The 12,003-nt window shown below is 36.2% G+C and overlaps 1 protein-coding gene across 6 annotated transcripts in view; it reads left to right on the top strand.

The window, feature by feature from the left end:
• Csmd3 (CUB and Sushi multiple domains 3) overlaps window positions 1-12,003 on the top strand; it is a 1,154,880-nt gene that overhangs the window by 763,049 nt on the left and 379,828 nt on the right. For all 6 annotated transcript variants that reach the window (XM_028867965.2, XM_028867960.2, XM_028867959.2 and 3 more), the window contains one exon: window positions 9,009-9,197. In XM_028867965.2, coding sequence (XP_028723798.1) covers window positions 9,009-9,197 — 189 coding nt within the window. The remainder of the gene's footprint in view (window positions 1-9,008; window positions 9,198-12,003) is intronic.

Below are 12,003 nucleotides of genomic sequence, written 5' to 3'. Positions count from 1 at the left end.
TTCAAGTACACACCAACATTATTTCTTTCTTTTTAAGCCTATTGTCAATCTCAGTGCCTCAATATCAGTTTACTAAATGAGAAATGCATTATTTTATATTTGCTTGTGGATATTTTTCTTTGGTACGTGTGCCTACTTCCTTCATAAACATTCTGAATTATACTTGAAACATTATCATTGCTTTTAGCTTTGAAATTTTATTATGCACAGTGTTGTTTAGCTACATCATTTCCCTTTATTTCAAGCTCTATCACATGAAAATGTATCTCTAAATATTTTAGACGGCAAAAAAAGCTTTCTCAAAGACTTAAAAATTCAAATAAACTAAAGAATCTTAATAGGAATATGTAGTTTAAGTTGTAATTTTACAACTGAGTCAGGGATGCCAATCTTAGATGTCTATTTTAATAATTCTTACCACAGATTAGTGGATATCAACACATAAACGTCTTTTTCTTAATCCTCTGCTGCATCCATCATACTTTACCCAGTGGTTATGATGTTCACCATGTGTCAGTCACAAGACAGTTTTAAAGATTAGGTGAAATCATGCATGCCAAGTGTCAGAGTAAAGACTTATATTCATAAAATTCTCAATAGATGATAGCAGTTCTGAAAGAAAAACCTAAATAAATGAGGCATAGAAATGAGAAATTTGGGTCAAATGCATTCCTTGTCTTGGCAAATTTGTCACTTAGTAAGTCTAGATAACAATATAATGTTGACCGGTTCCTTGGGAAACAAAATGTTGCAGAGAGGGAGAGGTAAATGTGAGGAACACACTGCTACAGAACTGGCAGAATACTGTAGGCAGTAACTTAAACATTTATAAGGTATCTCTTCTTCCAAGGTTTATTTTATTAGTCTTGTCATCTATTTATGACTGTGAAATAATTTCTACTGTCATAGTTTCTTTGTTACAAAGAAACAGAAAATTGTTTTCAGTTGACACTTCATTAATAAAGTTTACTATATGAAATAAATCCCCATTCTAAATGAACCATTCCCTAAGTTCAACATAAATAGATTGTTCATCAGAACTTATAATGAATTTCTACTTTTAAAATCAAGTTATTTCTCCAGAGGATTCAGACCTATGGGAGGATTTATGGTAGACACACCACTGCTCATACTGCAAGTTTCCAGGTTTTTGGTTTTTTTTTTTTTTCATTTTTTTGCCACACATTTTTTTCCTCTAAGAAGAAAGATAACAAAAACTCTATTTTACTGCCCTTCCTGTTCTAGGTCCATTTCTGCTGTACTTCTTTGAGTCTTATTTAGGCAGCCATGTTTTTTAGGTATCATAGGTGATTCTTCCCCATCATTTCTAGCAGATACAGTCTCACCAGCTTTCTGTCTCACAACGTCCCTCTTCCTCACCTAGAAATAAAAAACGTTAGGTAACTCAGGAACGCTGAGAGTGCCAGAAATAGTCCTTCCTTCCCAGAGATGAGCCCCCTCACGGGTGTGTGTGTGTGTGTGTGTGTGTGTGTGTGTGTGTGTGTGTGTGTGTATAATAACCAAAGAAAAGGATGCCATGCTTTGGAGATGGAGTAAGGGGAGGAATTTGACAGAGGAAAGGGAAAGGAGAGAATGATGTAGGTATATTTTAATTAAAAAAATAAAATAAACAGGAAAAATAGTTCATGTTACATTCGAAAACAAACTTGTGAAGATTAAAAAGACTCTGCTAATAAGATAGCATCACTTTTAGTTTTCAACGTATGAAAACTAAAAAATATATCCTAATGTTTCAGAATATTATTAATTTGTTGTATCAGTGTAGTTATTCCCCAAGGGGAAGGGGAACACTTCTTGCCTAAAATGCAAATTCAGCTATATAGCAAGAGGGTTCTGGAAATTTTCTCCTATAAACTTCAAAAAAAAATAATCAAGTATGAATCCTTCTTGACTACCTGAATATGGAACACTTTGAAATTATAAATCAATTTTCAACAGATCTATGGCAACTGACAAGAAGTTACATTATGACTCAAGAAAGGGCTGATAGAAACCAGAAGCGAAAATGTTCAAGTAATTTTATTCCCTGTAATAATAATCATCAACCTCATTTTGAAATTCCACTTTTAAAATTCTAAAATAATAAGAAAAAAGTCAGAACAACTTGGTGTCGTTGCATATAACACCAATATAAACCTCTGAAAATCCCCTGTCTGTCAATATTTAGAAGTATTTATTTGTCTTTGTTTGTGTTTACATCTCTACAGCAGTTTCCCCTCCCACCACTCCTTCAAGCCCTCCCACAACCTCCCTTCTGCCCCGCCCCCCATACATTCTTCCTCCATTTTTCTCCAGAAATGGCAGACCTTCTGTGGGTATCAACCAAACATGGTATATCAAAGAGCAGTTAAAATTAGGTACCTCCCCTCATATTAAGACTGGCAAGGCAACCCAGTGTGAAGTGGGTCTTCAAAGAGACAGCCCATTCTCCCACTGTTAGGAGTCCCACAAGAAGATAAAGCTACACAAATGTAACATATATGCATAGGGCCTAGGTCATTTCCATGCATGATCCATGGTTGCTGTTTCAGTCTCTGTGGGTCACTGTGATCCCAGGTTACTTCATTCTGTGGGATTTCTTGCGGTGTCCTTGACTCCCCTGGCTCCTACAAATTCTTCCTCTCCTTCTTCCACATGATTCCCAAGCTCTGCTACACCTAATGTTTAGCTGTGGGTCTCTGCATCTGTTTCCTTTAGTTGCAGCATGAAGCTTCTCTGATGATAATTAGGCTAGACACCAATCTACAAATATAACAGAATATCATTAGGAATCATTTAATTGGCTTTTTATTTTGTTAGGGGAGTGCAGTCATGTTTGATACTATTCTATCAAGCTTCTGGGTCTTGGCCCTCTAGGCAGTGTCAAGAGTAGGTTCCTTCTTGTAGCATGGGTCTCAAGCTGTACCAGTCAATGATTGGCCACTCCTCTTTCCATTCCCCCAATCCCACTGTCCAACCTCTATATTCTATTTCCTTTTCCCTGGGTGATTCATTTATCCCCTTTTGTGCCCTCCTTGTTGCCTAGCTTCTCAGGTCTGTGAATTACAGCATGGTTATCCTTTGCCTTACAGCTAATACCCACTTTTAAGTATTAACATACCATGTTTTTCTTTCTGGGCTACTTCACTCAGGAATATTTTTTCTAGTTCCTCCTTTTTTTTTTTTTTTTTTTTTTTTTTTTTTACCCAAATGACTAATACTCCATTGTGTATTTGTACCACATTTGCTTTATCTGTTCTTTGGTTTAGGAGCATCTGGGTTGTTTCCAGTTTCTGTCTATTACTGTAAGGCTGCTAAGAACACAGTAAATGTTCTTGTGGTAGAATGGAGCGTGTTTGGGTATATGCCCAGGAGTGCTATCGCTGGATCTTGAGGTAGATCGATTTCCAGTTTTCTGGGAGACAACTATATTCATTTCCAAAGTGGCTGTACAAGTTTGTACTCCCACCAGCAGTGGAGGAGTGTTCCCCTTGCTCCACATCCTCTCCAACATGAGCTATCACTTGTGTTTTCAATTTTAACCATTCTGACATGTGTAAGATGAAATCTCAGGGTTGTTTTGATTTGCATTTCCCAGGTGGCTAAGTACTTGGAATATTTCTTTAAGTGTTTCTCAGCCATTTGGGATTACTCTGTTAAGATTTCTCTGTTTAGATCTGTTCCCCATTATTTAACTGGATTTTTGGTTTATTGATGTCTAGTTTCTTGAGTTATTTATATATTTTGGAAATCAGCCCTCTGTCAGATCTCTGGCTGGTGAAAATATTTTCCCATTCTATAGGCTAGCATTTTGTCCTGCTGACAATGTCCTTTGCCTTACAGAAACTCTTCACTTTCATGAGGTCCCATTTCTTAATTGTTGGCCTTAGTGCCTGTGCTGTTGGTGTTCTGTCTAGTTCTCATTTTCGCTTTTATCAGGTTCAGTGTATTTGGTTTATTTTGAGGTCTTTGATCCACTTGGAGTTTTGTGCAGGGTAATAGATATGGATCTATTTGAATTCTTCTACCTGCTGAACTACAATTAGACCTGTACTTTCTTTGAAAGATGGTTTTATTTTTCCATTGTATAATTTTGACTTCTTTGTCAAAAATCAGGTGTGGATCTACAACTGGGTCTTCAATTTGATGCCATTGCTAAACATGTCTGTTTTTATATCAATATCATGTTGTTTTTATTACTATAGCTCTGTAGTAGAGCTTGAAATCAGGGATGGTGATACCTCTAGAAGTTCTTTTATTATTTAGGATTATTTTAGCTACCTAGGCTTTTTTAAAAATTTTTTTGTATGAAGTTGAGTATTGTTCTTCCAAGTTCTGTAAAGAATTGTTTTGGAATTTTGATGTGGATTGCATTGAATCTGGAGATTGCTTTTGGTAAGATGGCCATTTTTTTTTTTCTAAATTGGTAGTACTGATCCATGAGCATGAGAAATCTCTCTATTTTCTGATATTGTCTCCAATTTCTTGCCTCAAAGACTTGAAGATCTTGTCATACAGTTCTTTTACTAGCTTGGCTAGAGTTACACCAAGATAATTTATATTATTTGTGGCTATTGTAAAAGGTGTTGTTTCCTTTGTTTCTTTTGTGGTTTGTATATAGGAGGACTACTGACTTTCATGAATTAATTTTGTATCTAGCCACTTAACTGAAGGTGTTTACCAGCTGTAGGAATTCCCTGGTAGAATTTTTGGGACTGCTTATGTATACTATCATATCATCTGCAAATAGTGATACTTTGACTTCTTTCTTTACAATTTGTATTCCTCTAGTTGTATTATTGCTCTAGCTAGAACTTCAAGTACTTTATTGAATAGATATGGAAAGAATGGACATCCTTGTTTTGCTCCTGATTTTAGCGGAATTGTTTTGAGTTTCTCTCCATTTAATTAGATGTTGACTATAGGCTTTCTGTAAACTCCCTTTATGATACTGAAGTTTGTCCCTTTTATCCCTAATCTCTTCAGGACTTTTATCCTGAAAGAGTTTTGGATTTGTCAAAGGTCTTTTCATCATCTAATGAGATGATCAGGTGTTTTTGCTGTTGTTGTTTTCTTTGTTTATATGGTGGATTAAACTGACAGATTATCATTTGTTGAACCATCCCTGCATCTCAGGGATAAAGACTACTTGATCATGATGGATGATCTTTTTGATGTGCTTTTTTATTCAGTTTGTATTTTGCTGAGTACTTTTTGCATTGATGTTCATGAGAGAAGTTGGTCTCTGATTCTCTTTCTTTGTTGAATGAGTCTTTGTGTGGTTTGGGTAACACAGTGACTGAGGCCTCATAGAATGAATTTTGCAATGTTCCTTCTGTGTCTATTTTGTGGAAGAGTTATTATTGAAGTCTGGTAGAAATCTGCTAAAAGTATCTGACCCTAGTTTTTGGTTTTTTGTTTGTTTTGAGGGGTAGGCATATTTTTTAATGACTGCTTCTATCACCTTAGGAGTGATAAATATATTTAAATTATTTATATTATTCTAATTTATATTGGGTAAGTGGAATCTATCAAGAAATTTGTCCATTTCTTTTAGATTTTCAAATTTTGTGGAATAGAGGTTTCTTAAATAGGGCCTAATGATTCTTTAGATTTCCTTGGTGTCTGTTATGTCCCTGTAGGCAGATTTTTCCAGTCCCACAGTCACTCCCAATAAACACACTGAGGCTTATATTAATTATAAATGTTCAGCCAATACCTCAGGCTTATTAATAACTAGTTCTTACATTTTAAGTTAACACATATTCCTTATTTATGCTCTGTCATATAGCAGTACCTTTAGTAGCATGGCATCTTCATCTCCTGCCTCCTCTGCGTCTGGCTGGTGATTTCTCTGACCTTGTCTTCTTCCCAGAGTCCTCTATTTCTGACTGTCCCACCTATACTTTGTGTCTGGCTTTTGGCCTGTCAGCTTTATATTAACCAATGAGAGTTATACATTTTCACAATGTACAGAAGGATTATTTCACAGCATGCCCCTCTTTTGTTTCTGATTTTATTTATTGGATATTCTCTCTCTGCCTTTTCATTTTTTTGGATAATGGTTTGTCTATCTTGTTGATTTTTTCAATGAACCAATCTTTGTTTCATTGAATCTTTGTATTGTTCTCTTGGTTTCTATTTTATTTATTTCAGTGCTCAGTTTGACTATTTCCTGTCATCTACTCCTCCTAGGTGTGTGTGCTTCTTAGATTTCAGGTGTGCTGTTAACTTGCTAATATACGATCTCTCCAGTTTCTTTATGAAAGAATTTAGTGCTATGGATTTTCCTCTTAGATCTGTTTTCATTGTGTCCCTGTAAGTTTGGATGTGTTGTGCATTTATTTCATTGAATTCTAGGATGTCTTTAAATTTTATTTATTTCTGCCTTGACCCCGTGGTCATTCTGTATGGAGTTGCTTAGTTTCCATGACTTTGTATGTTTTCTGTTGTTTAAATGCAGCTTCAATCCATGGTAGTCTGATAAATTACAGAGGATTATTTCAATTTTCTTGTTTGTATCTCTTTAACCTTGCTTTGTAACCAAGTATGTAGTTAACTTTTAGAAACCATTTTGTAAGGTGCTGAGAAGAAAATATATGATTTTGTGTTTGGGTGAAAAGTTTTGTAGGTATCTCTTAGATCCCTGTGAGTCATAATATCTGTTAGTTCCATTATTTCTCTGTTTAGTTTCTGTCTGGACAAAATGTCCATTGGTCAGACTGGGGTGTTGAAGTCTGTCATTATTAATATGTAGAGTTCAATGTATGATTTAAACTTTAGTAATGTTTCTTTTACAAATTTTGATGTTCTAGCGTTTAGAGCATAGATGTTAGTAATTGAGACATCATCTCAGTGGTTTTTCATTTGATGAGTATAAAGTGTCCTTCCCCAATTCCTTTGATTAATTTTGGTCAGAAGCCTATTTTGAAAGATATTAGAAAGGCTATACCAGCTTGCTTCTTATGTCTATTTGCTTGTAAAATCTTTTTCCAACCCTTTACGCTGAGGTAATTTTATCTTTGATGTTGAGATGTGTATCTTGTATGCAGCAGAAGGAAGGCTCTTGTTTTCATGTCCATTAGCCTGTGTCTTTTTAATGGGGAATTAAGTCCAGTGATATTGAAAGATACTAATGACCAATGATTGTTAGTTCTTGTTATTTTGTTGTTGGTGGTGTTTTGTGTGTGTGTGTGTGTGTGTGTGTGTGTGTGTGTGTGTGTGTGTGTGTGTATTTCTCTCCTTTGGATTTTGTTGGTGTGAGACTATTTATTGACTATGTTTTTGTGGGTATATTTAACCTTTTTGGTTTGAAGTTTTCCTTCCAGTAACTTCTGTTGGATGCTACTAGGCAGGCTTCATGCAATGATAGTGAGCGTTGGGGTCCACTACACACTTACTGGGGTCCCTAGTACGGTGTGTTCTCCAGTAGAGCAGAAATATTCTGCCAGAATTATGGGGTAATATTTAGAAATCTTTTTTTAATATTATTTAGCAAATACTTTGTAATATTAACGAATAATTCTATTAGCTCTGCCTACTGCCTAGCCATTGTCTCATTAATGTAGCATTTCTATAGCTTTGAAACAGATCTCAAATAAAATGTTCAACAACATTATGAATTATTTATTTACCCTTTTCAATGTGTCAGGGGTCCATAGAGCACAGGGGAGGCAGAAAAGGAAAGGAATCCATTTACATCACCAGTTGTATTGTATAAATGGACAAATGAGAGAAAGTTCAATATGAAACAAAAAAAAATCACTTGGTTACTTTAATTCTACCACAATTCATGTTGTATATCACATTTGGAACCCCAATATCCACAATATTTTTAAGAGTTTAGTATTTGATGCTATTTTAGAGTTTAGGGAAAGGGAAATTAATTATGATCTGGCATTCAACAGAAGGGTTAAAACTTAGAGAGAGGATCTAAGCTACTTGGCTAAAACCTAAGAAGATGGTATTAATGAAAGTAACAAATAGAGGTTTTCCTGGGAGCAACGGCATAGAACTAGTGAGAAGATTGACCAGTCGGAGTGAAGTTTCACCATTGGAAGATAATGAACTTTTATGATAGTAAGATAGTTGAATCTCATTTGTTGACCTTAATCTTGAATTTGGTCCTATTCCCTTTGGAGCATGACTGTAATAAAATGACATGTTCTAAGAACATATACAACCAAAATTGTATGCAGAATAGACACAGGAAAAAGAGGTGTCTTATTTAGGGTTTATTGCTGAGAAGAAACAGGCTTGCTTACAGCCTGATCTTATGAAGGAATTTTGTCATTAAAGTTCCCTCCTCTCAAATGACTTAAGGTTGTGTCAAGTTGACATAAAATTATCAAACACAAAGGTCAGCTGTTGTTGGAAGATTGATGTGAATAAATGAAGTTCTTAGGTAGCATATGGGAAATTTTCAAAGAACATTGAGGTTTTTTTTTTTTTTCCAATGAGAATATAGACATATTTCATTAAATAAAGGTCTCATCTAGAGATTGTGAATTGTGAGGAAGAGTCTTTTCAAAGAATGCACCATTAAAGATGACAGACTATGGAAAATACCTGCAAGTAAACATCTGGCAGTTGAATTATTTTGTTTTAAACAATGATGTCTATAACTATCATATATTGCAGAATTCCACTGCTTCTCTCTTTTTTAAATGGTAATCAAAAATTTCATTTTGTTTTTAGAACTTTAGGTGTGATATAATACCTTCAGGAAACATTAATATTGTTAACTATTGTGTTTATAATATATAGAAAATGTACTATAATATATATTTTAAAAGACAATTATACATTCCTGTCACATTCTTCCAAATTAAATGACATAAATTTTATCCTTACAGGTAAAGCATACTAAACACAATCGCTAAATTGTACAAGAACATTCATTTATTTATAAAATTCATCTACTGCAGTTGTTTGATGAAATGGAAATCACTTTAGCAAATCTGAATCCAATCAGTCTAATTGTTTGTTTTCCTGCCTTTGTTTCTCAGGTGTTACAGTGAACACATACTCTTGCCTGGACCCTGGCATCCCTGTCCATGGCCGTCGATATGGCCATGATTTTTCCATTGGGTCAACTGTTTCATTTAGTTGTGATCCAGGATACCGACTAAGCCACGAAGAGCCCCTTCTTTGTGAGAAAAACCACTGGTGGAGTCATCCACTCCCAACCTGTGATGGTAAGAGTTCATTCATTTTACAAAATACACCTGCTCATAAACCCAAAGAAACTGATATGGTCTTTGTAAACACGGAGCTAAAGTATCTTGAATTTTGGCAACTTTTATCAAATCTACTTAACAGATCAGAAAGAACATTGATAGTAATATTTACCCCATGTCTAAAGGTTTGGTTTTAAAAATGTATTTGTTAATTCTTTGAGAATCTCATATGCTGTATTTTGATCAGATTCAACCCCAATCCATATCTTGTTCCAGATCCACCCTCCCATTCAAAACTGACCCAAATTTATAACCCAATTTTTTTAAAAAAAAAAAATCCATCAAGTCTTCTTTGCACTCACTAAGGTGTATGGCTATCCACTGGAGGATGTTAGTCCTACCAGGGATCATACCCTTAAAGAAAACAGACTCTTCCTTTCTTGGTAGCTATTAATTAAAAATAGCTCTCATCTAGGGGTTAAACTTCATGACTATCTTCTCCCCACATGCTTGGATTTTGGTTTAGCTTGAGCTTATATGTTTCTTATGTATGATACACAGTTGCTTTGAGTTCATATGTTACTGCCATACTGTTTCTAGAAAATACAGTTTTCTACAAATCTGGGATCTTAATAACTTCCCAATGCTTCTTCTACGATTATCCCTACACCTTAGAAGGAGGATGTTATATAAACGCCCCACTTATAACTGAGAACTCCACAGTCACTTATTCTCTGCACATTGACCAGTTGGGGTCAAGTGACAACTACCAACTACTGCAAAAATAATTCCTAATGGTATTCTGCTATAGTTCACTCACAGACTGGAGCCTAGCCTAATCATCATCAGACAGTCTTCATCTAGCAAATGATAGGAGCAGATGCAGCCAAACATGAGGCAGAGCTCAGGGAACCCCACAGAAGAGTGGGAGGAATGATTACAGGAACCAAAGGGGTCAAGAACACCTTGAGAACATGGCCCATAGAATCAATTAACCAGGGATAATAGAGATTCTCAGAGACTGAACTGACAATCAGGGAGCCTGTATGGGTCTGTCATAGGTCCTCTACATATATGTCATGGCTGTGTCTCTTGGAGTTCTTGTGTGACTCCTGACAGTGGGAGTGGTGGCTATCTCTGACTCTTATGTCTGATTTTGGGACCCTTCTTCTCCCACTAGGTTGTCCCCTCCAGTATTAGTATGAGGTGTTGCACTATAATAGTCTTAATGTAACTTGTTATGCTATTTTTGGTTGATAGCCCTGGGAGGCCGGCGATTTTGTGGAGAAAAGGCGGATGCAGGGGAGAAAAGGGGAAGGGGAGGGACTGGGAGGACAGGAGTGAGGGGAAATTATGGTCAGAATGTAATATATGAGAAAAATAATTAAGTAAATAAAATCGGAACAAAAAGATTCATAGATGATACTTGAGGGCCATGCTAATCTATGTCAAATACCACATCATTTTAGCAAAGTAATAGTAGTACAACCTTCCTTAACGACTATGACTTGTCTATAAACAGCTCCTTGGCCCTAATTCCTATGCCAGATATGTCAACTTTGAAATTGTCCTTGCCTCCAGTCAGAAAGTTGTTGTTTATTCCCTAGACAATCATGCCACTATAGCACTAGTAAGCATACCTCGTCAGGTTAGATTTTTTTTTTTTTTTTTGAGACAGGGTTTCTTTGTGTAGCTTTGTACCTTTCCTGGAACTCACTTTGTAGACCAGGCTGGCCTCGAACTCACAGAGATCTGCCTGCCTCTGCCTCCCGAGTGCTGGGATTAAAGGCGTGCACCACCACCACCCCGGCGTCAGGTTAGATCTTTATCATAGCTTTCAGAATTGTCAACTGGATAAGATGGATGATTAATTTTCCCCCTCTGGTAGTATACATAACACCGTCTGGTGATATGAAAGCTAACCAGTAGGGATGAGACTTCTAGGCGAATAACAGCTTGATTTCTCCATGTTCCCTGATTTCAGAAAAAGTATTTTCCTATCAAATTATAGAGGGTGACTAAGAGCAAACGTTGATAGCCTATAATATATGGGGTCTCTTTGATTTTGCTTGCTAACCCATTCCTAACATTTATATTTTATTAGACAGTGGTGTCTAGTGAAGGCATTGTTGCTTCATTATATAGTAAACCCATTTACGCTCTTTCATATGTATATGTATTGGTGAAATTATTAAGACCACTCCACATAGTTAAAAGGGAGGTTTATTAGTGGCATAACTCACAAATGAAGGGATAGGTAGGTCACAGGGTCTGGGGAAGGTGTGTCACAGTTCAGCGGTGTTCTCTGGAGAACTCTGCTCGGTCAATCTCCACCATCCAGGGTCCAGTGTCCAAAAAACAGAGAGCGAGAGGGCAGCACATCTGGATCTCGAGTCTTCAGGGCCCTCTCTTGGCCCCGCCTTGTAGGTGTGACAGTTACCACAGCCTCAATGGGGGTTGGAACTTCCAGACCAAAACTGGAATGGCTACCCACTACATATATGTTTTTATTTGACTTTTAAAGGAGGTCTTTATAAAGTTCAATGCTAATCACCTTCCTATATTTCTTCTCCTCTCCTGTCCTCACATCCTCCGTCTCATTTAAACTCTTCCTGTTTCATTATTCCCTTTTAACCCTATACAAGTGTGTACTATCTTAACTCTCTTCAAAGCCTCTCCCTGTGGGTATTCTAAATGAAATATACACATCCAATGCCCAAAAGCTGATATCCACATGTGAGAGAAAAATAAATGAATTTAATATTTTTGTGTCTGAGTTACCTCACTCACAATGATTATTTCCAGTTGTCTATTTACTTGAAAA

The sequence above is a fragment of the Peromyscus leucopus genome, chromosome 20 (genome assembly GCF_004664715.2).
Source record: "Peromyscus leucopus breed LL Stock chromosome 20, UCI_PerLeu_2.1, whole genome shotgun sequence".
Lineage (NCBI taxonomy): Eukaryota > Metazoa > Chordata > Mammalia > Rodentia > Cricetidae > Peromyscus > Peromyscus leucopus.
Note: the sequence above shows the minus strand (reverse complement) of the source record. Positions and strands in the feature narration are given on the sequence as shown.